The following is a 25256-nucleotide window of genomic DNA, read 5'->3' on the forward strand; positions in this document are numbered from 1 at the left end:
AAGTGTTGATAAGATATTAAATCTAAAAGTAAGCAAATTAAAAGGCTCAGATTACATTAGCTGTATCGGCCATCTCTATCTTTTGATACATAACATAACTTACTAGCAGTCAAAATCCTCTAAACATACCTTGATTTCCAGTGAGCCACGGGTGGTTCCTTCAAGCTTTCCAAGACGGTAGCATTAATATAGACTAAATTCTAATAAAAGATTAGAGACTCGTGCTGATAACGTGTTATAAAACTATATGTAATTGCAAATAAATAAGAGAAGCTAATCAAATAACTTTGTAGAGAGGAGAGAGAGATTGTATTATCATCCTTTTTTGATGTTACAAATGAGAAGGCATAGCTCCTTATTTATAGAAGAAGTTTGCCCCTCAACCTACAATATACAACTTGTATAAGTTGTTCTACAACTTGGTACAACTAAGATATACAACTAATATACAACTTTCTACAACTAAGATACAACTTGCAAGTGCAAATTGTATTTATCACTTAATGTGTAAGTGGTATAATTTACATTTAATAATATATCCAAATATCATAAAATAGTTCATAACACTAACTATGCTTTTTGGACGACCCAAGTCCCAACCATATATGTGTGCGGAATTATGATAGGAAGTTAACTTAAAATGACTGTAGACGTCAAATTGTATGTGTTAAATTCCAATGCGACCCCATGTTACCGATGTTTGATGTCCTTTGCTCTACTTTTAATAGCGGGCCCAAGTATGCAGTCCCATCTCAGTACAGAAACCATATGGGCTCTTTTCAATATAGTGATGTGTTGGGCTACAATCTTATTGATATTTTTTTGTGCGGATCGTCCTTCAAAGGCACTGGTCTTTAATTTCTGGCCCTTAAATTAGTTGCCTTTAATTCTTATCCTTCGCTTAATATTTCGAGATTTTGGGTTCGAACCCCAACTCAATAAAAAAAAGGGAATTTTGCAAGGCAAAGGATGCAAAACTCTACCTTACGAATCTAAACTCTATCTTGCAATTTTTTTAAATTTTTTTATGGAGGTTCAAACCCGAAATCAAAAAAAATTAGCGAAGGAAAAAATTAAAGACCAATGCTTTTGAAGGACAATAGTGCAAATGACCATTGACATAAAAGGGAAAGATCTCGTTGTCTTCTCCTTACTATCCTTGGGCCTTGTCACGTAATTACTCACAAGTGGGCCATCTTGTGTGGCCCATCACATGGGAGTCCTCTTCCCCTCCGCCCCCTCCGCCCCACTTTTTTTTTTCCGGGGGTGGGGGGTTGGGATTTTTTTTCCGGGGGTGGGGGGTTGGGATTTGCACGATTTCCTTCTTTGGGGATGATCTTTAATTTTTGCCTTTCCCTTAAAATATCTTGAGGTTCTGAGTTCGACCACCGGCTTAGTCATAAAAATAAAAAGATGATAATATAGAGGTTTTTTTCATAGAAAAGTGTCTTTTTTAATAAATGAACATGATTATCCATAATACCATCTCAATATATTTATATACCATGATGGTACATTCGAGGACTAAGAGAAGGACTGAAGCATTCTTCCATGATACTATCTCATTATATTTATATACCATGGCACGCGTGTTCTTCAATTTTTTGCGCGGATTGCCTTAAAAGGCACTGGTCTTTAATTTTTGCCTTTCGCTTAAAAGGTGGCCAAAAATACCCCGAGGTTCAGAGTTTGAACCTCTGTTCAGTAAAAAAAAAAAAAAAAAATCACAAGGTAAGGCTTCGCAAAAAGTCTGCCTTAAGGCAAACTTTGCCGCATAAGACAGGCTTTTCGTGAAGCCTTGCCTTGCCTTGTGATTTTTTTTTTTTTTACTGAACAGAGGTTCAAACTCTGAACCTCGGGGTATTTTTGGCCACCTTTTAAGCGAAAGGCAAAAATTAAAGACCAACAATTTGAGGGGTAAAAATTAAAGACCAGTGCCTTTTAAGGCAATCCGCGCAAAAAATTGAAGAACACGCGTGCCATGGTATATAAATATAATGAGATAGTATCATGGAAGAATGCTTCAGTCCTTCTCTTAGTCCTCGAATGTACCATCATGGTATATAAATATATTGAGATGGTATTATGGATAATCATGTTCATTTATTAAAAAAGACACTTTTCTATGAAAAAAACCTCTATATTATCATCTTATATACATATACTGTGATGTTATCATGGAGGACTACTTCAGTCCTTTAATGAGACACTCCTCATGACCATGATACCATCGTGGTATATAAATATACTGAGATGGTATCAGGAAGGACTGTTTCATGATACCGTCATGATATATAAATATATTGCGATTGTATCATGGAGGAAGGGGTTTGGGTAAGGGGGTATGTCGAGTAAATATTTTTGGCCGGCTGGGATAGAAGCGAAATTAATTTAGGAGGGGCATGGGGCGGGTAAATATTTTATATTTTAGGGGTATTTGGTGTTTTTTTTTTTTTTTGGCTTGATCTTTTATTATTTTCTTTCTTACTTTTCATATTCTATAATTTTCTTTCTCTTATTATATTATATTTTTTTAATTAGGTAGTAAGAATATGACACATGGGTTAAATGGGTCTTATTATTGAAAATGATTTTCTAATAATACATGGCATGCAAGGGCAGAGGTAGAATATTGTTTACGTGTTCGCCCGCACCCGAAAGCTTTAATCAAACTCTATATTTGTTTTAAGAAATCAATTGAATATGTACAACTTATTAACTTATAACTCAGAACGTAAAAAGGACTAGAATCTCGAACTTAAATGGGTCTTATTATTGAAAATGATTTTCTAATAATACATGGCATGCAAGGGCAGAGGTAGAATACTGTTTACGTGTTCATCCGCACCCCGAAAGCTTTAATCAAACTCTGTATTTATTTTAAGAAATCAATTGAATATGTACAACTTATTAACTTATAACTCAGAACGTAAAAAAGACTAGAATCTCGAACTCATAAACTTCCAATTCAGATTCCGCCTCTAAGGCATATTAACAAGGAGAGAGTGAGGCTTTTATAGTGCATTTTATTTTCTGACTCAAAAAGTTATAGTTGAATGACTTTGAGCCTGTTTGGATTGGTTTATTTTTTGTGCTTTTAAGTCAAAATAATTTTTAAGCACTTTTGGAGTGTTTGGGTGAAGCTAAAAAAGGTGCTTAAGCAAAAATAAGCCATAAGTTAGCATTTTTAACCTATGACTTTTGGCTTATAAGTCAAAAGCCATAAGCCCATTCAAACAGGCTCTTTATTGTCCCAAAAAAGAAGAGATAATTACTTGGGGTAAAGAACATATAAGTGGTATTTACTTGTAGTAACTACATTTGTTTTAATTACATCTGGTAGCTACATATTGTATCTTAATTACACAAGCTAACTAAACTCCTCTCCTTCTCACTTCACTGCTCTCTTCCCTCTTTTCTCTCTCGCCCATCTCTCCTCTCCTTCTCTCTTCACTGCTCTCTTCCCTCTTTCCTAGCTCTCTCGCCCATCTCTCTTCTCCCTCAACTTTCTCTCCTTTTCCCTTCTTCACCATTGGAGCAAAGCAATTGAAGCTAAAATCACTTTTTCTTCAATCAAAGTTTATAGGAAAGTGTTTTTTCAGTTTTCAGATGTGTTATTAGTGGAGAAGAGCACTAATTTAATGGAATTAACACCGAAAAGTAGTCTAGGGTAGCAATGTTGCTTCTTCAACTGGGATGAAAATTGAAAATTAGACTCGACATGGTGGAATGAATCCATGGCCACCGCCACCATCGTCTCTCCGTCGTCAAATCAGATTTTTTAAGATCTGCATGTATTTTCTCAGATCTAAGCATATTTTATTTTTTGTATCTCAGATCTAGATATATTTTAAGGGTTGTTGTTGTTTGCGAAATTTCCGGCAGATTTGGCCGGAAATCGTTGGCAGATCTAGCCGAAACTAGTGGTTAGTGTTGTTGTATTCACAAGTACAGCGATTGTATTCATTTTTTTGAGTTTTTTTGGTTAAATTTTTAGATTGTATTCATTTTTTTTAGTGTGTATTTGTTAATTTTTAGAGTATATATGTTTTTATGTATTCAGTTTTACTAGCTGTATTCATGAATACAACGAGCCCGTTTATGAATACAAATAGTCATTTCATGAATACAATGAAAAAAGACAAAAAAAAATCGTTGTATTCATGAATACAGCGAAAAAAATATATACAGTGAAAAAAAAAAGATTACGGCCAAAATCACAAAAAATGAAACAAGCTACAATGTTTGCTACGACGCGTAAATACTAAACATGTAGCTACGCCCAATATTTAACCCTTAAAAGGTGATCATTTGTGAATTTTTCCCAAAAAAGAATTAGTAATAGCTTTAATATGTTGTCTTCATAAATTGGATGACCATCCAAAGAATTTTCTCTCTTTTTCCTTGTTAAGATCAGTAGAGCAAAAACTTTGAAAAGCAGAGGAAGTGAAGCACTGAAATATACAACTTTTCTCATTATCAAGAACCCTGAATTTACAAAGGGTAGGGAAAGAAAACATAGAAGGAAATGCTAATACTAATATAAAGCCAAAATCTAGCAGAAACAAAACTAGTAATAAAGTAGCGATTTATACTCAACATCTGGGAAAATCATCAGGTGGAGGAAGCAAGCACTGAGAAGGATGCTGACCACTTTGAACAATCAATCCCATAGCAAGACCCCATGAAGTATGTTCCTCTAAATGACAATGTATGAACCAAACTCCCGGATTATCTGCTATTAACCTAATTGCAGCCCACCCTCCCATAGGAACAGCCACTGTGTTCCTCTCAGGTGGATCAATGAGATTATAATACTTAGTATCGCGATCAACATTATAATTTCCAAATCCCCTCCCCACAATGAAAAAGTTGTGACCGTGTACATGTATTGGATGATTTTCTGGATTTAAAAAACTCGTGTCTTGTAGCACAATCTCTAGTCTCGTGCCATATGGCACGACTAAGACCCTAGTACCAAATTCAGTATTCAGATTCTCGGATAATGGATCCACCCCTGTATAATTAAAAGGATGAGGAGGCCGTTCAGGGAAACTGGAGAACATAGTGGTGGATAAGTTTCGGTAATGACATTCCAAAATTGAAATCGAAGGCCGAACAAATGACTGATTATTCATTGATGCATAGAATTTTTTGTTTTTAAACCCTTTGCATGTTTGATTAACAGGACAATCTTGAAGATTAAGGCTAATTGTTGTAATTACTCGCTTGTCTAATTTTTTAGGCACGTTGCAAGGGTACTCAGGTGATCCTAAGTTTCGAAGTTTCTTGGCGAATTCGGTGGCAAATGGGGTATCTTCCATTTGGGGTAAATTGGAAGGCAAAGTAAAAGATTTAACAGGGGCATTGGTTATTTTTTCATCTGGGATTTTGTATTTAAGGAAACCAATTGTGGTGGAATTGTCAAATGGGAAAACTGAAGAAAGATAAGGCCTGGCCGCCATGACAAACATTCCAGTCGAATCAGGAACTTGATTTGAAGTGATTAAGACATTGGTGGTCTGTCCAGGGGCCACCATTATGGCTTTTATGGTAAAGGGTTTTGTGTAAGCAGCATCAATTTCGACTACTTTTAACGTATGGTTTGCCACGGCGAAAAAGAGTTCATCATTTAGTGCTGCATTGATGATCCTAAGTAGGTAGGTTTTGCCTCGCTCAATTGTCTGAATGAATGTATCTGCAACACAAAAAGCTATAGTGAAGAACACCAAAAAAAAAAAAAAAGAGAGAAATTTAGATATCACGCAGAATTAAACAAATTTTTAGTAACCCCAACATTACGCCCAAGTTTAAATGGATGGTATATGGCGTGTTGTTGACTTTGATCCAATGCGTTGAATACAAAATGACCAATTAAATTACTGGGGCAAAATCCGGTCAAAATGCAACATAGAATGCAAACCTACAAAATTAGATTTGGAGGTCGCTTAAGCTAATAGTTTAAGAAGAATTTATTAGCTTTCACTTTTTTTTTTAAACCCAAAAGACAAAGTAAAAATAGAAAGTGAGGTTGGATCATGTTGGGCGAGTTGGATTATGGCTCGTTATTGATCCATCTCAGCCCAATTCATATTGATCCATGCAAACATAATTATGAGGTTAGATCTGTTTTATTGATTATCCCGTAGTAATTTGTCCAAGATTGATCTAATTAACATGCCCATTTATCACCTCTAGACACTGCTATTTTTAAATCCGAGTCCTCTTAGAATATGTCTTGGGTTTGATTTTTCTTACCCTTTTCAGAACAAGGATATAAGGGTCCTGGCAAGCCATTGATTGTATAAGCATCAGAAGAATCAGGACCACTTCCATATAATTTCATGTCACTTTCTATATCTTCAATTTCTCCATTCCACCACTCACCTATTAATCAACATTGAAGACAATGTCAATGTCATATAATTAACGTTGCTAAAAAAGTAAATGCTGCACATTCTGAGAGTTTCAATGATTAATTACCAAAGACTATAGGGATTTCAGCCTCAACGGGGGCTGAAAATGGATAAGGCATTCGAGGGTAGATGATAAAAGCACCGTAGACTGTGGCGCGTTGCCAGGCGAGATGAGCATGCCACCATAAGGTTCCCCTTTGGTTAATAATGCTGAATTTGTAAGTGTAAGTTCCTCCTGGAACTATGGGGCATTGAGTTATGTATGCTGGTCCATCTGCCCAACCACTCCTTAGCTGCCGTACTCCATGCCTATACCAGGTGCGAATTGCATAATCATAATTAATAGACGGATTTAGGTTTGTATCTAACTAATTATTATAGGTAAAGAATAATGTAATCAACTCAAGGATAATGCAACGAGAGGTTACTCACTGCTTCCTCCATTCCATTTAACGTGACATGCATTATTTATAACTGAAAAACTCGAAAGATTGTGAATAATTACCAGTGGATAGTAGTGTTCCAGGGACTCCGATTAGTGACTTTGACCTCCACCTTGTCACCTTCATGAACGAAAATAGTAGGTCCTGGATACTTGCCATTGACTGTTAGCAATCTCTTTGTATGACACAAACGTTTTACATTCTTCATTTCTATCTGAAAATAATTAAAGACAAGTACAACCAATAGTTAGACACTTGCACCTTAATTAGACAGGTAAAAAATGGCTTTATGAAAGGAATATTTAAAGAACGCCTACGCTGTATGAGAAGCTCCTAATGATTTGCGAGGATGAAGATGGCTTAACCAAGAAAATTCCTAGAGTTAGTAGTGCTGCAACTTCAAACATATGGTGGTGAGTCCCCATTTGATTAATTAACTACCAGTGTTAAAGAATCAAGAGAAATTTTTATGCCTTCAAAACTCTTCTTGATTCTTCCTAATAAGCAGTCCACCACTAAAGTATTTATAGACCACATAATCATCATCACTAATTTTTATTTATTAATTTAATTATCCGGTTGAGATGTTTTAGTGTATATTATTTTCAGTCCCAACTTCGGGGTTAACGTTTAAGATGCTTTTTATTTGATTTCAGCATGTAAAAGATTGATAGGAAAAACTAATTTGAGCCAACTAGCTACTCGTAATTTGTCTATAGTATTGGATGCTAACGATAGTACTTGGAAAAATTATTAGTATTAGATTAACAGGAGCTAAAGGAGAAGTATGACATCTAGTGACTTCTAATTGTAAATTAGTCGAGCATGATAGACATTGAACACGTAGAAAGTGACCGTTAAATTTAATAACTTTGGGACTTGGTTATTCATTGTTGAGCACGTAGTTTAGCAAGGGAAATTTCTGTAGGATCCGTAACCAAAAACAATAAGGGACTGCAGTTAAAAGATCCATAGCCTGCTTTTTTAATAATAGCAATTTAGTCGATTTTGATGTTTCCTTTTGGCACTATACGCAATTAATCAAGTAACACGACATAAAATTATAAATCAGAATGAACCAGAAAGATGTTTATATCAGGGTTTTTTTTTAATATAGTACTGTCGCTGGTTTTTTTTAGTGATTCACTTTTATTTTAAGTTACTTTGTTTTTCATTATTATTTCTACGATGGAAACTAGAGATCCTTTGTTTCTTCCATATATAAAAAAATAATCATCTCCAATGACTACTTATAACTCGAAGAAAATGATCCTACAAAGCTCTTTTGTTTAACTATCTATCTTTTGTGTTTATAATAATAATAAAAAGGAGGTCATATAAATTAAATAACATTTTTCTAATGGGCCGTACTGCAATTGAAAGGGTGAGGACATAATAATCTAATATTTTCACCTACCAAGAACGAAGACTTAGAAAATAGAACTTAAAACTAGAGGACAAAGCCAAAGCTCTCATTTAAATAGGGCTATATAGTATATACAGTTTGTCGTTTTATTTGTTCTGAATTGAACTTTGCCTGTATGGTAAATTCATGAAGTTGAAATGTCTTGATATATCGATTAAGAAATATCCAATTCAACCTTCGAATATTCTTACGGTATCTGAGATTATATCAGTCCACAATGTGCCTTTTGTATTGATTTTGTTTGCACACTAAACTATTGGTCGCTAGCATCACTTAACATTATTTTCGATCAACTCATGACTAAAGACAACTAAACTATTTTTGAACTTTTAATCACATCTTGGAAAAAGAAACTATATTTACTTTCTTATCTTTAATTCATTTAAGAGTTAACTTGTACATACCGTAATGTTAAAAAATTTATTTTCAGTATTATAAATTTTACTTTACGTGAAGAATTGCCTATAAATATATCTTTTGGGTGACTTGATATGGTAAAAATATCGGTTTTATAAGTTAAAACTCTTCATTTGATAAGATTAGTGGGGACACTGAGATGAGACGGGCTAGAAATGAATTTGTACAATCAGAGCTGTTGGCCCAAGAAGGATTTCGGGCCTGAAAGACGGCCCATCATCTAATTAGTACATGTGCAATTACCTCCCGCCAAAGTATACAAGAATTTGAAAACAATGATGTAAATGTCTAAACCAATCATACAAGTTGTCAAAATGCGCTTCAGAAGATTGCACAGCACTTGTACGCATTCACTACCAAACCAACAGGCCAGCCATCTCAAACCAGAATTACCACGCAGTAAACATCCCAAATTACCCAACGGTAAACCACCTGTGAAGTCAACAAAAGTCAATAGCTCAGATATAGTGCAATGGAACAGATCAATCACCCAACACATGCGACAAGGCGAATGCGATTCCGCGTTGCGCTTATTCAATTCAATGCCTGCCAAGTCATGCGTATCCTGGAACGCCATGATTTCAGGGTATTTGTTGAATGGCAGATTGGACATTGCTCAGAAGTTGTTCGACGAAATGCCTCAAAGAGACTTGGTATCCTGGAACATTATGCTTAGTGGATATATCAAGAATAAGAATTTCCGGGCAGCTAGGATGTTGTTTGATCAAATGCCTGTTAGAGATGTAGTGTCGTGGAATGCATTGCTTTCCGGGTATGCCCAGAATGGGTATGTTGATGATGCTAAAAGGATCTTTGTAATGATGCCTGTGAAGAATGAGATTTCTTGGAATGGACTTTTGGCTACGTATGTTCAGAATGGAAGGATTGATGAGGCGAGGAAATTGTTTGAGTCGAAGGATGATTGGCCGTTGGTTTCTTGGAATTGTTTGTTGGGTGGGTATTTGAAAAAGAGGATGTTGGTTGAGGCAAGATTGATTTTTGATCGAATGCCTGTTAAGGATAAGGTCTCGTGGAACACAATAATTTCTTGTTATGCCCAGAATGATAATTTGGAGGAAGCGAGGAAGTTATTCGATGAGTCCCCTATTAAAGACGTGTTTACATGGACTTCGATGCTTTCTGGTTATGTACAGAATGGGATGGTAGATGAGGCTAGGAGGATCTTCGATGGGATGCCAGAGAAGAATGAGGTTTCGTGGAATGCAATGATTGCAGGATATGTGCAGTCTAATAAAATGGACTTGGCGAGGGAATTCTTTGAGGCAATGCCTTGTAAGAACATCAGCTCTTGGAATACAATGATAACAGGTTATGCTCAAAATGGGGATATCACGAGTGCCAGGAATTTGTTTGATTGTATGCCTAATCGTGATTGCATCTCTTGGGCTGCAATTATTGCTGGATATGCTCAAAGTGGCAATAGCGAAGAGGCATTGCGCATGTTTGTTGAAATGAAGAAAGATGGCGGGAGGATAAATAGGTCGGCATTTACTTGCGTTTTGAGTACATCTGCTGACATTGCTGCATTCGAGTTTGGGAAGCAAATACATGGACGACTCATCAAGGCTGGATATCACACTGGGTGCTATGTCGGAAATGCACTCCTATCAATGTACTGTAAGTGTGGAAGTATTGACGAAGGATATGACATGTTCGAGGAAATAGCGGAGAAGGATGCTATCTCTTGGAATACCATGATCATTGGTTATGCAAGGCATGGTTTTGGTAAACAAGCTCTTAGATTATTCGAATCAATGAAAGAAGCGGGTATCAGACCTGATGATGTTACCATGGTAAATGTTGATACATTTTAAATTATTTCAAGGTTATTGTAAAACTGCTTTTGCATTACTGAATCTGCTCAAAACTACTTCATCCCTAATTTCTTAATGCACATACATAAAGATTGCTCCCATGTGCTGTGGGCTGTCTTTGTGTTTTCCATTCTTTCTAGTTGAACATCTGCGGAGTTATACTCTACTGAGACCAACCTTAATCTGACATAGGGTTTTGACTTAGTCTTTGTATTCTCAGTACTTTCCCGTATGTGCATTCTTCTATTATAAATATACAGTTATTTAGTTTTCATTTTTCATGTGCTTTTTTGTAGGTTGGCATATTATCTGCTTGCGGCCATACCGGCTTGATTGACAAGGGCATGGAGTACTTTTACTCAATGCCCCGAGATTTTGCAATAACTACAAATCCAAGGCATTATACTTGCATGATTGACCTTCTGGGTCGAGCTGGGCGACTGGATGATGCTCAAAATTTAATGAAGGACATGCCGTGTGAACCAGATGCTGCAACTTGGGGTGCTCTCCTTGGGGCGAGTAGGATTCATGGAAACACTGAATTAGGAGAAAAGGCTGCTGAAATGATTTTCAGATTAGAACCTTGGAATGCAGGGATGTATGTCCTTCTCTCAAATTTATATGCAGCTTCTGGCAGATGGCGTGACGTTAGCAAGATGAGATTAAAAATGAGGGATACAGGTGTAAGGAAAATGCCTGGTTACAGCTGGGTTGAGGTGCAAAATCAGATACATCTTTTTTCAGTTGGGGATACCATGCATCCAGACAGCAAGAGAATATATGCTTTCTTGGAAGAGTTAGAGTTACTAATGAAGAAGGAGGGTTATGTCTCTGCCACAAAATTGGTCCTGCATGATGTGGATGAAGAGGAGAAAGCACACATGCTCAAGTATCATAGCGAAAAATTAGCCGTTGCCTTTGCAATTCTGAATGTACCGTCTGGGAGACCAATTCGTGTGATGAAAAATTTAAGGGTTTGTGGGGATTGTCATACTGCAATCAAACTCATATCAAAGATTGTGGGTAGATTGATAATTATTCGGGATAATAACCGTTTTCATCACTTCAGTGGAGGTGTTTGCTCCTGTGGAGACTATTGGTAGTACTAGAGTGTGAAAGCATACCAATTAGATTTCAGCTGCTGTAATACTTGGCTATTGTGCTGCCCTTCTCCATACCTGTTGAGCATTTCCTGTAGTTATTGAACACGGGGAAGCAAAGCACAAGCACTTGCTTTTTGGTTCTGCCTCTATTCAGGATACATGAGAAACTGTTATCTTAAGCAACACCACAGAAGAGGGATAAGTAAATAATCCCTTTCTTGTTGTTGGTGAATTTGGTGTGTATAAACTGTGATCTCCTCATTGATGTTGGTAAAAAGGAGAGATGCTGAGATATCTGGCCCATAATCCTTGCATTTAAGCACCATAGAACAAAAGGAGGAGTAATGCCTTAAGTTTATCAGAGATCGGATAGTCAGAATAGAGTCAGGTGACTGTGTAGGAGGGGTCTCGCAGTTGTGCCTCTAAATAAGTCAAGTACCACTTCCGGGGTACTGACTCTTTGGTCCCTGTTCTCTGGTGAGAGATTCTTGACCGGCTTATTCGACCTGTCTGGCCCAAACGTATGACAGTGACTGTTTGTCGGGTATCATAAACCTTAAATCTGCTCTACACTAACCTCACTGACTAATTTCCTACTTCTTTGAGCACCACTAGCTAAGAGATATTGAATTATTGTGGCCAAGTATTTACATAGTGGAGCTTTCCTCAAAATGTGCTTACTAACATAACTTATGCTATCTAAGATTATCCTGGCCCTAAGTTAACCTGATTTGCGGCCACGACAAGATATGGCGAAGTGCACGTGTTGTATGACTAGAGAATCACCAAACTCAGTTCAATTGGTACTGGTATCCTTATGAGTTTTTGAGAGCAATAGGTAAGAAAGTTTCTTTCATCCTCGATTCCTCTTGCTATGATCTATCTCGGGTGAGATTCACTTAAAGTATAATTTGTTACTCTGGTCAAAGCAGTGATAGCATTTAGTCTCTGTCATTTGTAGTGTTTGAGTTTCTAAACTAGTTACATTCAGTTTCAGGAAGAAGGTATAATTCGACAGACTGAACAGAATGGTGGAAAAAGCCACATTGCCTGAAGGTAGAAAATACTTTGATCAGTTAAGTGGATCCAATGGGAAGTTTTTGGGTGTGGATGTGAACATATATCTGCTCCAATTCACTTTTGTCATTCCATTCAGAGGAGTAATCATTTATCCTGACATATTAAGGTGGGATAGTAGTCAAGTGGATGCTGGAGTAAACCAACTCTACGATATAGCAAGACATAATCAAGAAGCAATTGTCTAGTTCGGAATCTCCGCTTAGCCCTTCAATAACTACTAGGCAATAGAGACCTTCTTTGATGATTTTGGCTGGTAATGTTTTTCCAGTTCCCAATACAATTCAGAAAGAGTTAACTATCTCAACATTCATATAAGTTTTACATAGTACTTCTTCATGTTTATTTTGATCAACCCATGGAAATTAAAAGGTAGACCAAGAAGATTTTTCACACAGGAGAGAGTACCAAGCTATCAGTCTGAGGCAGTGAGTCGATTCTCTGAAGCTTTTAGTTGGATTTCTTGAGCACTTGGGAGCCAGAGAGGCTAAGCCTAGCCAAGCATTCAAGGCTAAATATACTAAACTGTTGATGTGCCATACAGTTGGGCACAGGGAGGTTAGACATGTAAATCTACATAAATTTGGAATAGCCTAAAGATAGGACTTTTTGTTTAGAAACCTGCTGCTCTTTTTCGTGCTTGGAATCTATTTTTTGGTTCTATTTTTCTTTGTAATCCTTATTTTACCAGTGAATGTTCTATTCTATTTCAATAAAAAAGCTTTAAGCAGAGAATTCAGTGGAAGATTGGCAGCATATGAAACTACTGTATCATCCAAGTTATACAGAGATGTTCAAATATTTGCAAAATAGAGTTCATGAGTCAACAGTCACCAGGTATATTCTACCTAGATATTAAGACGGACATAAAGTCCAAATATCAGTTGCCAAATCTTCTCATTTTGTTCCTTCCACAGTTGTTGGTTTCTGCTTCACGCTTTGGTCTGCTTCCAGGATTACCAACTGTGCCATCAGTTTTGAAGCAAACAACTGTTCTCTGTAAATGAGGAAATACTATAAATGAGCACCCCTCTTCTGAACCTTTTACTATACTTCGTTTATAAGGCTAGATCAACTCTGTACATCTATGGCAAACAGGAAGGTGGACTTGTGCTTTACCTCAATGCTTGCTTTTTGGCCTTGTAAATTACCTATTTCAAAACAGATGTGACTCAACAAGTATAATTTTCACAAAAAAAAAAAAAAAAAAAAAAAGATCAGTTATAGTCAGGATTTTCTCAACAGAGCATTTGGGCAGGATTTTCTCACCAGAGCATTTAGGCAGCATTTTCTCAACAGGGCCAGTATCCTTTCTGGTTTGTACACCAGGATGACAGTTACTTTTTGACACAATGATTTGGGAAAGAGTCCCTGCATCAGTTTCTTCAAGATTTTTATGGGGTTAGACTGCGGAATATACCTTTAAGCATTGAGAGAGAAGAAAAAAAGAATAAATCAACATACCTAAGAGTGATTCAATCGCGGCCCGAGCAGCCAATTGCTCTGCCATTTTCTTGCTTCCAGCTACCTCATCTTTGTAAGTTCTGTCTCCCAAAACCATGTGGGAAATGTAAACTGAACTTGGCCCTTCTGCATATCTGGTGTTATATGTAGGCCTATTCATATTCTTTTTGACAGCAAATTCATAGAGAATGGATTTGCACAACAAGGGTTCCTTCAAGACACCAAAAAAAAAGTTCAATTAAGTATTTTGAGCAAAAAAATATTTAGCTATTTAGAAAGCAGCAAGAAGTGAAGAGCACCCCGTAAATAAGTGAAAAATCTTTAGAATCAATTGTTTTCTGAATGCATTCGTAAGCTATTTTTGCTACTGCCTGCTCAGCTTGTATCTTCGTGAGATGGGTCGACCCGGATTCATATTTGGATCCATCAACCAAGACTGTTGATCTGAACTTTGGGGCATGTGGAAAACCTTCATTAACTGTTTGATAAATGGGGTGTGGTTTTGCAAGTTTTTGTGTGTACTCTTGTAGTTGGTTCTTATACATCACTTGTGCTGGAAGAACGCGAAAAAAATATAAAAAAATACTGTTAGTATTAAAGAGGTGCATACTGGGAAAAAATTGGGGAAAATCCATTTGCTGAAGATGACTATCAACTTTAGACTCCAAAACTCCTTAGTTAGAAACAAGAAGATAGAAAAAGAGTTTATGAAACTATAATAGTAACTTTTTATGGCCCTTATCATGGGCTCATGGCTCTGTAGAACACATACTTTGCATGGGAGTGAAGGAGAATCATTTTGTACCATAATACAACCCTTTTATTATAACTTTTATGAAGATACATTTGTGTTAAAGCCAGTTAGCCCCTAAATGAATAAATGTGTTTTATTATAATGGTAAGTTCGGAAGTGGAATGCGAAGGAGTTGTACTCCCATTTCAGAAAAATAGGGAGTACTATAAATTTTCCTAGAGGGCCAGCTGGTTAAGTTAAATCACCCATGCAACATCTCCACCTCCACCACTCCCGCCCCACCAACCCCCCCCCCCCCCCCAACGCCCACCCCGGCAACAAATTTAGTTTTCCAAATGTTTCTTGTTCTTTTTTATGCCTTTCAGATTAAAAGTAAAATATTTTGACTGGTTTTGGCCCAATTTTAGCTAAATAAAGAAAGACCTTTGATATCAAAATGGAACATATATCAACAATCCAAGTAAGAACTTGAAAATATGAAGACCGTCAGAAATAGAAATGAGTCAAATTTCAAGTAAAGTCATGAAAGGTCAACTCAGAAGAAAAAGAAGAAAGACACAACCGTTTGTAGCATTACTATTATATACTACTTGGTACTTACTGTAACAGACCATCCAAAGAGCTTTGTTGTAATGAGTTACTATTCTCTCTCAATTTATGTGACATTTTTTGTTTTTTGAGATTCAAACATCAATACATTTTAAGATGTATTTTTTCATCAAATTGATATGGAAAAAGTTACAACTTATAGTATTTTTCATGTAGTTTTCGAATATATAAATTTTAATCTTAAAATATTGAGTTAATCTAATTCAATTTAGCTTTAAAGTTTGATCAAATTGACTCTCGAAAAATAAAAAGTGTCACCCTAAATTGGGACCAAGGGAATAGATTGTAACTTTTTGGTTGACTTGCCAACCAAAAAGGACTTGCTCTTTCAAATATTTGCCCTTGTATTTGTTATTTTATTACTTCATATACCAAAGCATGTTTCCAATAAATTAAGATAATTTCATACCCTTTTGGTAATACATGACCCCTTAGATTAACTTTTTGGAGGTAAAGTATGTACCATGACTTTTTCCCATGTATTATTTTTGCTCCTATTTTATTTCTTTTTTACTTAGGTTGCTTCATCCAATATGGTACATATAATTTTAGCACTTTGAAAATGCTTGAAAAGTGTTGTATGGTGATTATGTCATCTAATAGAAATAGTTATGCACAAAAATAATCTAAAATGATGACAATAATAATTTTGCAGAATTCATTTGGTACTGGCAGAGTGTCGATCATAGCTTCTTAGTAATTCTAAATTGCCATTAAATTTCTCTTAGATCTAAATTTTAATTAAAAAATAATTTTGAATATATAAATAGGTTTAATGATTTAACACAATTATACAATAGAAAACAAATTCAAAATCGATCCTTCAAGAAAATAAAATGAAAAGGAACAAAATTATTAGATACGTCGTTGCGCTGAGACATGATTTAATTAATTAAATTTAGTCAATCCTAATTTATTTGGGGCTATATCATAGTTATATTATTATTATGACACAAATTTAGAAAATATTCCACTTAGATTAAGAAAAAAAGAAAAGAAATATCACTTTCTCACATGCATTTCTTGAAAGGAAAAGAAAAATTTTAATTAAAAAAAAATCTTTGTTTTATTCATATATCTTTTAAATATTTTGAATTGTCAAATATTGAAATTTATAGTATTTTTTACATAGTTTTCAAATATGTAAATTTTTCAAAAGGCTTAAAGATTCTATGCCTGTGTTTACTGTCACAATTAAACTTTTTGACTCTCGAAATTTAAACAGTGCCACATAAATTGAGACTTAGAGAATACTTTATTACTTTGATCTAGGGCCCGAGCTTAGCACGGGCTTCCCGGACTAGTTTAAACATAAATAGGAATATATAATTTCCTTTTCATTATAGAAGGAAATACAGAGTAGTAAACAAGTTTCTTCAATCCATGTTTGATTTGGCACACACTTAAAAAGCAACAAATAAAATTTTAATTTTGTTATATCGCTTCTAATTATTAATTACTTTCCCTGTCTCAATAGAAGTGTTACCTTAGCAAAAATCACGCCCATTAAAAAATTAATAAATATAATGTGGAGTTTACGAAACTATCCTTATTTATTAGATGTTTATTTGGAATTGACAATATTAAAGAGGACTACTTCTTAGGACTTAGTTGGAAACACATGTCAATTTTTGTCTTGAGTTCCTAAGATGACACTTATTTTTGGATTAATTTTTTTTTTTGGCTAAAGTGACACTTATTTTGAAATGGAGGAAGTATAAGTCTCTAAAAATTTTGGGAAAGGAATAGTCCTTTATAATAAGGCTAAAATAAATATAAAATAATAAATTATCTTAATTTTTTAAATTGAACAAATAAAAGTGAATATTCATTTTTAATATAATGAAAAAGAAAAATAAACGGCAGAGTAGTTAATTAGCTTTCCATCCAAAAAATAATTGATGGTCATTGACTTGTTTGAAGGAGATATTTTCTTTTTTCTGGGTTCACCGGTGGAAGAAAAGTTGGAAAAATTCTGGACCCACAAATTGACACTCTGAATGAAAATGCCATTTCCAATAATATAGCGCAACTTGTGTGCAGAAAGAGAGGCTTTCAAGTGTCAACCACGAAAGATTATGATAGGGAAAGGCATATACTATTTTATTTGTCTTTAATCATAGATTTTGACTTCGAGTTTTAGATACGAAAACAAATTATAGCAGAAAATGGTTTTTTTTTTTTAAATTAATCTTTTGCAAAGTAAATTCGAATGTGCATATAGCAAATGCTTTCTTTTTAAATGAATCTTATGCAAAGTAAATTCGAATATGAATAGGAATACCGCATATAAAAAAGTCGTCAATGAAAAGTAACAGAGCTATTTGGACATGGTTTGAAACTATAGTTTGAAACCATGAAATGAAATCATAATTTGAAATCATGTTTGGACATGCAATTTGGATTTTTTAAGTTGTATTTTTTCTTACAGACATAAAACCCCACAAGTTCTGAAAACTATTAAAATATTCTCAATTCTTATACAATCTTACCAAATGAGCAAGTCATAGTTCATAACAAAATTAATACGCTGCTAGAAGGCGTTTCTAAAAAATGCAACATCAATTGATCAAACTTTAGTTCAATAAAAAAGAAAATTTAACATGAATAGTAATGTAACTACTCTTTAATATTATTCTCCCACATGGTAGACATAAATAAAGGCTGGTAAATGGTTAGTGAAAGTAATTGTTAAAAATATCTACTAACTTATGAGTCTTTTTTAACAAAATATAAACTTATGAGTCAGGTTTTATATTTAAATTTTTTGAAATCATAGTTTGAAACCCCAAAACATGTTTTTTTGGATGATTTGAAATTTCAAACCATGAGATGAAATGCATGTCCAAATACTGATTTCATCTCATAATTTCAAATCGGCTTCCAAACGCCCACTTAGACTACAAATTCTTTTGTTGCTCAGCTTGGGAACAAGGGATAATAACATACGCCTATGCATAAATCCACATCATTGCGTCGGACAAACCTTTGAAAGATGAGAGATAGTTGGGTCTATGTTTCACCTTTTTGTTGACTCTCATGACTTATTTGAATGGATAATTTCTATCATAGTTAAGTTATGACATTCGAACAACTGGGAATTTTTTTTGACCTATAACTTACGTTAATAACTATTAAATCTTTATTTAACAAACATCACTGTTCCCCTCATTAGCAGCCTTTTCAGTTGGAGCTCGTCGCACCAGGCTTGTCTAATGCGATTTACATCTCTCGTATAACTTGCGAATTATTGCACAGTGAGCAAGTTACCCAGTGCATACCCAAAAGGTAGCGTCTATGGGTTTCACTGGGGGTTCCAAAAAAAGCATAATTTTTTCGATGTTATTTTGCTGCTATAACGAAATGTAGTATAAAAAATATACAATATAATATAACATGAAATATCAGTTCTACATAAAACATGGAGTAGTTGTTATAATGAAATATTATTATAGAGTATGACTATTATATAAAATTTTGACTATATATCACAAAATTAAGCTATGAGTTACTTTGAAGCAAGAACATATGTCAGTTAACTTCAATTAAGTGATGAAGCTTTTATAAATGCATATGTAATTCACTACTCCCTCGGTCCCAAAATGATTGTCCTCTTTTAACTTGACACAAAATTTAACAAATAAAGGAAGCCTTTTGAAATATGTGATCCAAAACAAGCCTTAGATATTTGTGTGGCTCTAAATCATCTCATAAAGTTAAATTGTTTCTAAATATAGAAAGGGGATAATTTTTTTGGGACAGAATAAAAAGGAAAGGAGGATAATCTTTTTGGAACAGATGGAGTAACAATTAGTTACAGTAACTTTCTTCATTTGCCTTTATGTCGTATGTGGGCTTCAACTTGTTTGTGTCCAGATCATGTATATCTGAGTATAATTTAGATTCTGCGGATTGAGGTCATTAATTATCTCATAATAAAGTCAGCACATAATTCATATTATCAATTTCAATTCATTTTGGAACAGAATCGCATTCAATTGTTCGATCCAAAAATATCTTAGGTTCATTTAAGGTTGGATAAAATAAGAGATGATTTCAATAATATACAATCCAGCATTAAATATTACATTCACGTGGCTAGATTTTTAATTCCGCATAGCCAAATTTTTTTTTGCAACAGTATTTATACTCACGATATATAACATTATACACTTACTGTAGTCGATGTATAAACCTGTATAAAAGTATAATAATGTATAAAAGGATCATTTCGGATAATATTAGAAATATGGGTCATTTCAGACAAATATTTTCTCCAAATAGACATATAGAGTGTTAGTTTCCCACAACCCATAGAGTGGAATATTCAGGATTGAGCGAGCCAGTGATCATTTTCCAAGAAATTTTAAAAAGTGCGAAACTTCATAAATTGCTTCGTGTTACTTCACATGCCTAAATAATTGGTTTCCTTTTTAATCGTCTCAGGCATTATATTATCGAATATATTGTTCTGCTAGTTGTAGCCATCAAAAGGATCTCATTCTATGTTCAATGTATACGTGAAATTGAGCTACGCTTGTAAGTTAATCGTGACAGTTGAATGAGTGAAGCAATCTTTTTGTACTTAAAAAAAATAATAGGAAAAACATCACTAATTGCTGCCCAATTCAAACTAATTATCCGTTCATGTTCCCTCCCAAACTATTTTCGCTTCTATCAAGTCCAGCCCAAACTAATTATCCGACGTGCCCCCCTCGCCCAAACCCCTTCCTTCATGATATCATCGCAATATATTTATATATCATGGTGGTATCATGGAGGGCTAAGAGAAGGACTGAAGCAGTCCTCCATGATACCGTCTTAGTATATTTATATACCATGATGGTACCATGGTCCTGAGGAGTGTCTCATTGAAGGACTGAAGCAGTCTCTCCATGATACCATCACAAAATATGTATATAAAGACAATGGAATCATAGAGGGTTTTTTGGAGAAAAGTTTGTCATTTTTAATAAATGAACATGATCATTCATAATACCGTCTCAATATATTTATATATCATGATGTTATCATGGAGGACTAAGAGAAGGACTGTAGCATGCATCTTCCATGGTACCATCTCAGTATATTTATATACCATGATGGTATCGTGGAGGATTGAAGCATCTTTCATGCTACCATCTCAGTGTATTTATATACCACGTTGGTATCATGATTGGGGGGCATCTCGGATAAATACTTTTGATCTTTTCTGGGGGTACGGAAGTAACGAGGGTATGGGCAGGTACTTATTTTGATTTGAGGGGGCATGTGTGATCTTTCCCCCAAAAAATATGGGATCCAATTTATGACATTATGTGGGGAAAAAAAAACTAAAAAAAGACATTATGTGACTATTCATTTTGAGGTATTACTCTTTTGGAGTAGATTTGGTTGTATGTTTCCGGTAAATTAATTCAAGTTGGGTGATTTTGTTTTTAGAAAATGGAGGATAGAAATAATAGTTCAACGTTTTTTAGGAAAAGTACATCCAAACAATTAATATTCTTTCTAAAAAAGTATAACTAAACACAATTCCAACTTCAAAAATTCCAAATAAAGTGAAAAATGTTTGATTTCTATGCCCAAAAGCCTACTTATTCTCAAATGGTGATCTTAGTAGTCAGCTGATACCCGTGATTTTTGCTAATCAAGCACAACTCTATGTGTTGATACAACTCTTTTGCCCAAAGCAACTATATGTACTGATAGAACTTTATTTGCGCGTGCTGATACAACATATACAATATGCATTGATATATAATAATTACGTTTTATAAATACGCAAGTATTAACTACGTTTCGTAATTATGTTCTAAACAGTATCTATTTACGGATTTTTCTCAATAATTGACGGGCAATGACTTGTTTGAAGGAGATGTTTTTCTTTTCTGGGTCTGCGGGGTGGCATAAAAGTAGGGAATATTCTGGACCCACAAATCACAATTTGAATGAAAATGCCAATTTCCAAAAATACAGCACTACTTCATGTTTTACACAGAAAAGCAGTCAATCACGAAGCATTGCTGTGGAATAAATACGGAATATGATTTTTCTAACCTTAATAATCAAAAGTTTTGCGTTTGAACTTTGAGTGTGAATGAATTATTATAAACCATTTTCCTCTTTAATAAATTTTATGCAGTACAAATTTAAATTAATTGGGATCTCACTGTAAATACTAAACACCGAATAAAAAATCACAAAAGGAATAACAAAAAGGAGGTCAACAGGGAGTTAGACGTATAACTCTTTTGTTGCACGGCTTGGGAACAGAGGAGCACATGTGACTCTGATTTGGGAAGACGAAAATGTTCAATCAGGGATGGAGCTATGGGTTCAAAAGGATCATTCAAATTTTTTTATCGAAAAATTATGTTAATGTATATATATAATTAAATTATTTTTAATGTATATATATTAAATGCAACATTTTAAACTTTTTGTATACTTCTTATTTTATATTTTGAATTCTTTTGACGACAAATTTAATTCCATAACTGGTTAGAACTGCTGATATCATCCCCTATATAAAACCATATTACGTAATACCTAGTACAAACCTTTGAAAAATGAGAGATTGTTGGATCTATGTTTCACTCTTCTGTTGACTCTTATGACTTACTTTCTGTATAGATAACTTCGACCATAATGTCTCCATCTCATATTCTCGAAATTGTTCAAGCTAACTAAGTGGGTGTGAATGAAAAATTGAGGGAAAATTGAAATTTGGAGAAGTAAATTTTCTAGCTCTTAAAGAGTTGAGAAGGAGGACTCCCCTCGCGCCGTCGTCGTCACTCGGCTCAGCTTCGGATTTGGATTTGGTCAAATGATCTAATTGATTGATAATCTTTTTAGACCAAATTTATTTTATTCATTTTCCATTTCTGAAATTTTTTCCGCGCTAAAAAAATAGTTTTTTTTTTCGCGGAATATTTTCCCTAACAAAAATATTTCTTATTTTCGGAAAAAAGGCATGGCCTTTCCGAACAGACACCATACCTATTCACAACAGGTATTTCACAGGCTATAAATACAGAGGCAATGCCTTATTTTTCACTTACTAGAATTTTCGAAAACAGAATCTGCATTCTGCATATTTCTTACAAAACAAAACTGAGTCTGTGCCTTGTGTGATTTGTTGCCGTCTTTGAGTTCGCGTGAAGTCAAAGGCGTTTGAGGTACCGCTACATCTCTGACAGGTTTATCCGTTTTATCCTGAGAGGAAGTAATCCTTAACCTCGGGTACTTGAGGGGATTAAATTCCTTAAGGACGCACAGTGAATTCTGTGGACTCGGATATTTTTTTTTTCTGAATATTTTTATCGTTTTCAGTTTCTGGTTTACTATTTTCGTCACTTTCTTTTCTCAGTTGATTGAGATATTAGTTTCTGCTTTCAACATTGTTCTACTAACAACGTTTATTGTTTTGAGCACAGATTGGACAACAAATAGATGGTATTATAATTAGTTAATCACCCAATCCAGCACTTAATTATGGCATCCGAAAATCTGGGGAAATGTATTCGGATCTATAACCACGGTAATATATCATAATTAAGTGTTGACCTTCAGAGCAAGAATCTCTCTCTCTCTCTCTCTCTATATATATATATATATATATATATATATATGAGGGAGCCAAGACCACAGTAAGGATAGTAGGACGAGACTCAGAACACTTCCCAGTAGAGATGGGGTTGCACCAGGGATCAGCTCTTAGTACCGATGCCACCCAAAGAAAGAAAGTTTCAAGTATCTTGGGTCTATTATACAAGAAAATGGGGATATTGACGATGATGTCACACATCGTATTGGTGCAGGGTGGATGAAATGCAGGCTAACTTTAGAAGCGCTGTGTGATAAAAAGGTGACACCAAAGCTTAAAGGCAAGTTCTACAAAGTGGTAGTGAGATCGACTTTGTTGTACGGGGCGGAGTGTTGGGTAGTTAAGACCTCGCACGTCCAAAAAATGAAAGTTGTGGAAATAAGAATGTTGCGATGGATGTGTAGACACACAAGACGAGATAGGATTAGGAATTAAGATATCTAGGATAAGGTGGGAGTGACATCGGTAGAGGACAAGATGCGGAAAACGCGACTAAGATGGTTTGGGCATGTGAAGAGAAGAGTCACAGATGCCCCAGTGCAGAGGTGTGAGAGGTTGGCTATGAACGGTTTCAAAAGAAGTAGAGGTAGGCCAAAGAAGTATTGGGAGAAGTGCTTAGACAGGACATGGCCCAGCTCCAGCTTACCAAGGACATGGCCTTAGATAGGACGTTATGGAGGACTCAGATTAGGGTAGAAGGCGAGTAGGTTATCCCGCGTATCCCTTCGTACTATTAGTCGCAGTTTTGATCTACAGTTTATTGTCCTTTGATTCTTGCTACTATATGTTGTTTCTTGTACTTCGACTATCTTATTTATTTGTGGTAGCCACTGCTTCTTTTTTCTCATACTGCTTTATGAGGGTTTTTTTGCTTTCGTTAGTTGCATTTTCATATTGCTTTGAACTATTTGTGCTTATTTGACTTTTTCTCGTCATATATTCTCTTGAGTTGAGGGTCCTTTGGAAATAGCCTCCCTATCTTTCGAGATAGGGGTAAGGTATGCGTACACTTTACCCTCCTCAGACCTCACATTGTGGGATTTCACTAGGTATGTTGTTGTTGTTGTGTATATATATATATATGTGTATCTATTAACTACAATTAAGTAATAAATCTCTTTTAAATGTAAATACATATATCTTGCACACTTGTTAGTTAACTTTTTTTATTTTGTGTCTAGTTCATGTCTATCGGAGTATAACTTTAGATTTTCTTGATTGGTGTCGCTTACAAATTCATTATCTCACACCAGAGTCGGCCAATAATTTATACAATTAATTTTAAGAACTGAGTCGTATTTGATTGATTGATCCATTTATTTTTCAAGTTATCTAACTATTCCCAAAGTTGTTTATCTGGAGGGAAACTTATTTGTCACATTAATTGACAAATAATTGTGAGCTTTAGTTAATACGTAAGACGGAGGTGATTAGTGTGCAGGCTTGGAATTTAAGAAGTTTATACAATCACAAGACGCCAATTCAAAGAAGACTGTGGTGCTATTTTGTGATTGAGCACCCATAAAGTGGACTTTCTCCCTGTTATTTAATTTGTATCTCCATAAAAAAATTGTACACTTTGTCCAATTAGAGACACTTGTGATTTTCACTTATCATAGCTTGCTTGTTTAAAGTATTGTTCTCATGACCGTTAAACAATCCAGCTGTTAAGTCTTAAAAGGGCAGCAACTCTCCCTACACGGAAAGCTTCGTCAATAATAGCATGACATTTGCCTTTTTGCATATTCTTTCATCATATAACTACAATAATAACAATATGCCTAATGTAATTTCAGAAGTGAATTTGCAGAAGGTAAGATGTACGTACACCTTACCCCTACTTTTGTAAGGTAAAACAATTATTTCCGATAAATTCTCGGAGTAAAAGAAGTATAATCAAAACAGAATTGAAAGAAAAATAACAACATCAAAATAGCAAGATAAACAGAGCAAATGAAGCATAAGGTACTAAATCAAATACTAAATAATACTACCAAATAAAGAGAAGATGAATAGGAGACCGACCGTTGCCTCTCCCACATAAAGGTACAACAACACTCGGCTACTTACTACCCTTTTATCCTAATCCTCGACCTCCATACC

General features: G+C 35.0%; 3 protein-coding genes across 6 annotated transcripts; 1 reads left to right on the plus strand and 2 right to left on the minus strand.

Annotated features, from left to right (window-relative positions):
* Positions 1–4340: 4340 nt before the first annotated feature.
* Positions 4341–7067, minus strand: LOC132631515 (laccase-1). Its single transcript, XM_060347089.1, has 4 exons — positions 6922–7067; positions 6484–6725; positions 6259–6387; positions 4341–5698 (listed from the first exon to the last, which is right to left on the minus strand). The coding sequence occupies exons 1-4, from the start codon at positions 7065–7067 to the stop codon at positions 4596–4598; spliced, it is 1620 nt and encodes a 539-aa protein (XP_060203072.1). The 3' UTR covers positions 4341–4595.
* Positions 7068–8944: 1877 nt separating this feature from the next.
* LOC132633245 (pentatricopeptide repeat-containing protein At4g02750) lies at positions 8945–13462 on the plus strand. 4 transcript variants are annotated; one of them, XR_009579614.1, is made up of 3 exons: positions 8945–10516; positions 10834–12528; positions 12632–13462. XR_009579614.1 is itself a non-coding variant. In XM_060349523.1 (2 exons), the coding sequence occupies exons 1-2, from the start codon at positions 8987–8989 to the stop codon at positions 11638–11640; spliced, it is 2337 nt and encodes a 778-aa protein (XP_060205506.1). In that variant the 5' UTR covers positions 8945–8986; the 3' UTR covers positions 11641–13462. The 4 variants fall into 4 exon arrangements, 1 of the variants encoding a protein (XP_060205506.1); XR_009579612.1 differs by having other exon boundaries at positions 10834–12478; XR_009579613.1 differs by having other exon boundaries at positions 10834–12478; positions 12638–13462.
* Positions 13463–13597: 135 nt separating this feature from the next.
* Positions 13598–15074, minus strand: LOC132633246 (double-stranded RNA-binding protein 4-like). Its single transcript, XM_060349524.1, has 5 exons — positions 14481–15074; positions 14182–14392; positions 13987–14100; positions 13837–13868; positions 13598–13714 (listed from the first exon to the last, which is right to left on the minus strand). Exons 1-5 carry the CDS (start codon positions 14814–14816, stop codon positions 13598–13600), a joined length of 810 nt encoding a protein of 269 aa, XP_060205507.1. The 5' UTR covers positions 14817–15074.
* Between the last annotated feature and the right edge of the window lie 10182 nt (positions 15075–25256).

This window comes from Lycium barbarum, chromosome 3, assembly GCF_019175385.1.
Source record: "Lycium barbarum isolate Lr01 chromosome 3, ASM1917538v2, whole genome shotgun sequence".
NCBI lineage: Eukaryota > Viridiplantae > Streptophyta > Magnoliopsida > Solanales > Solanaceae > Lycium > Lycium barbarum.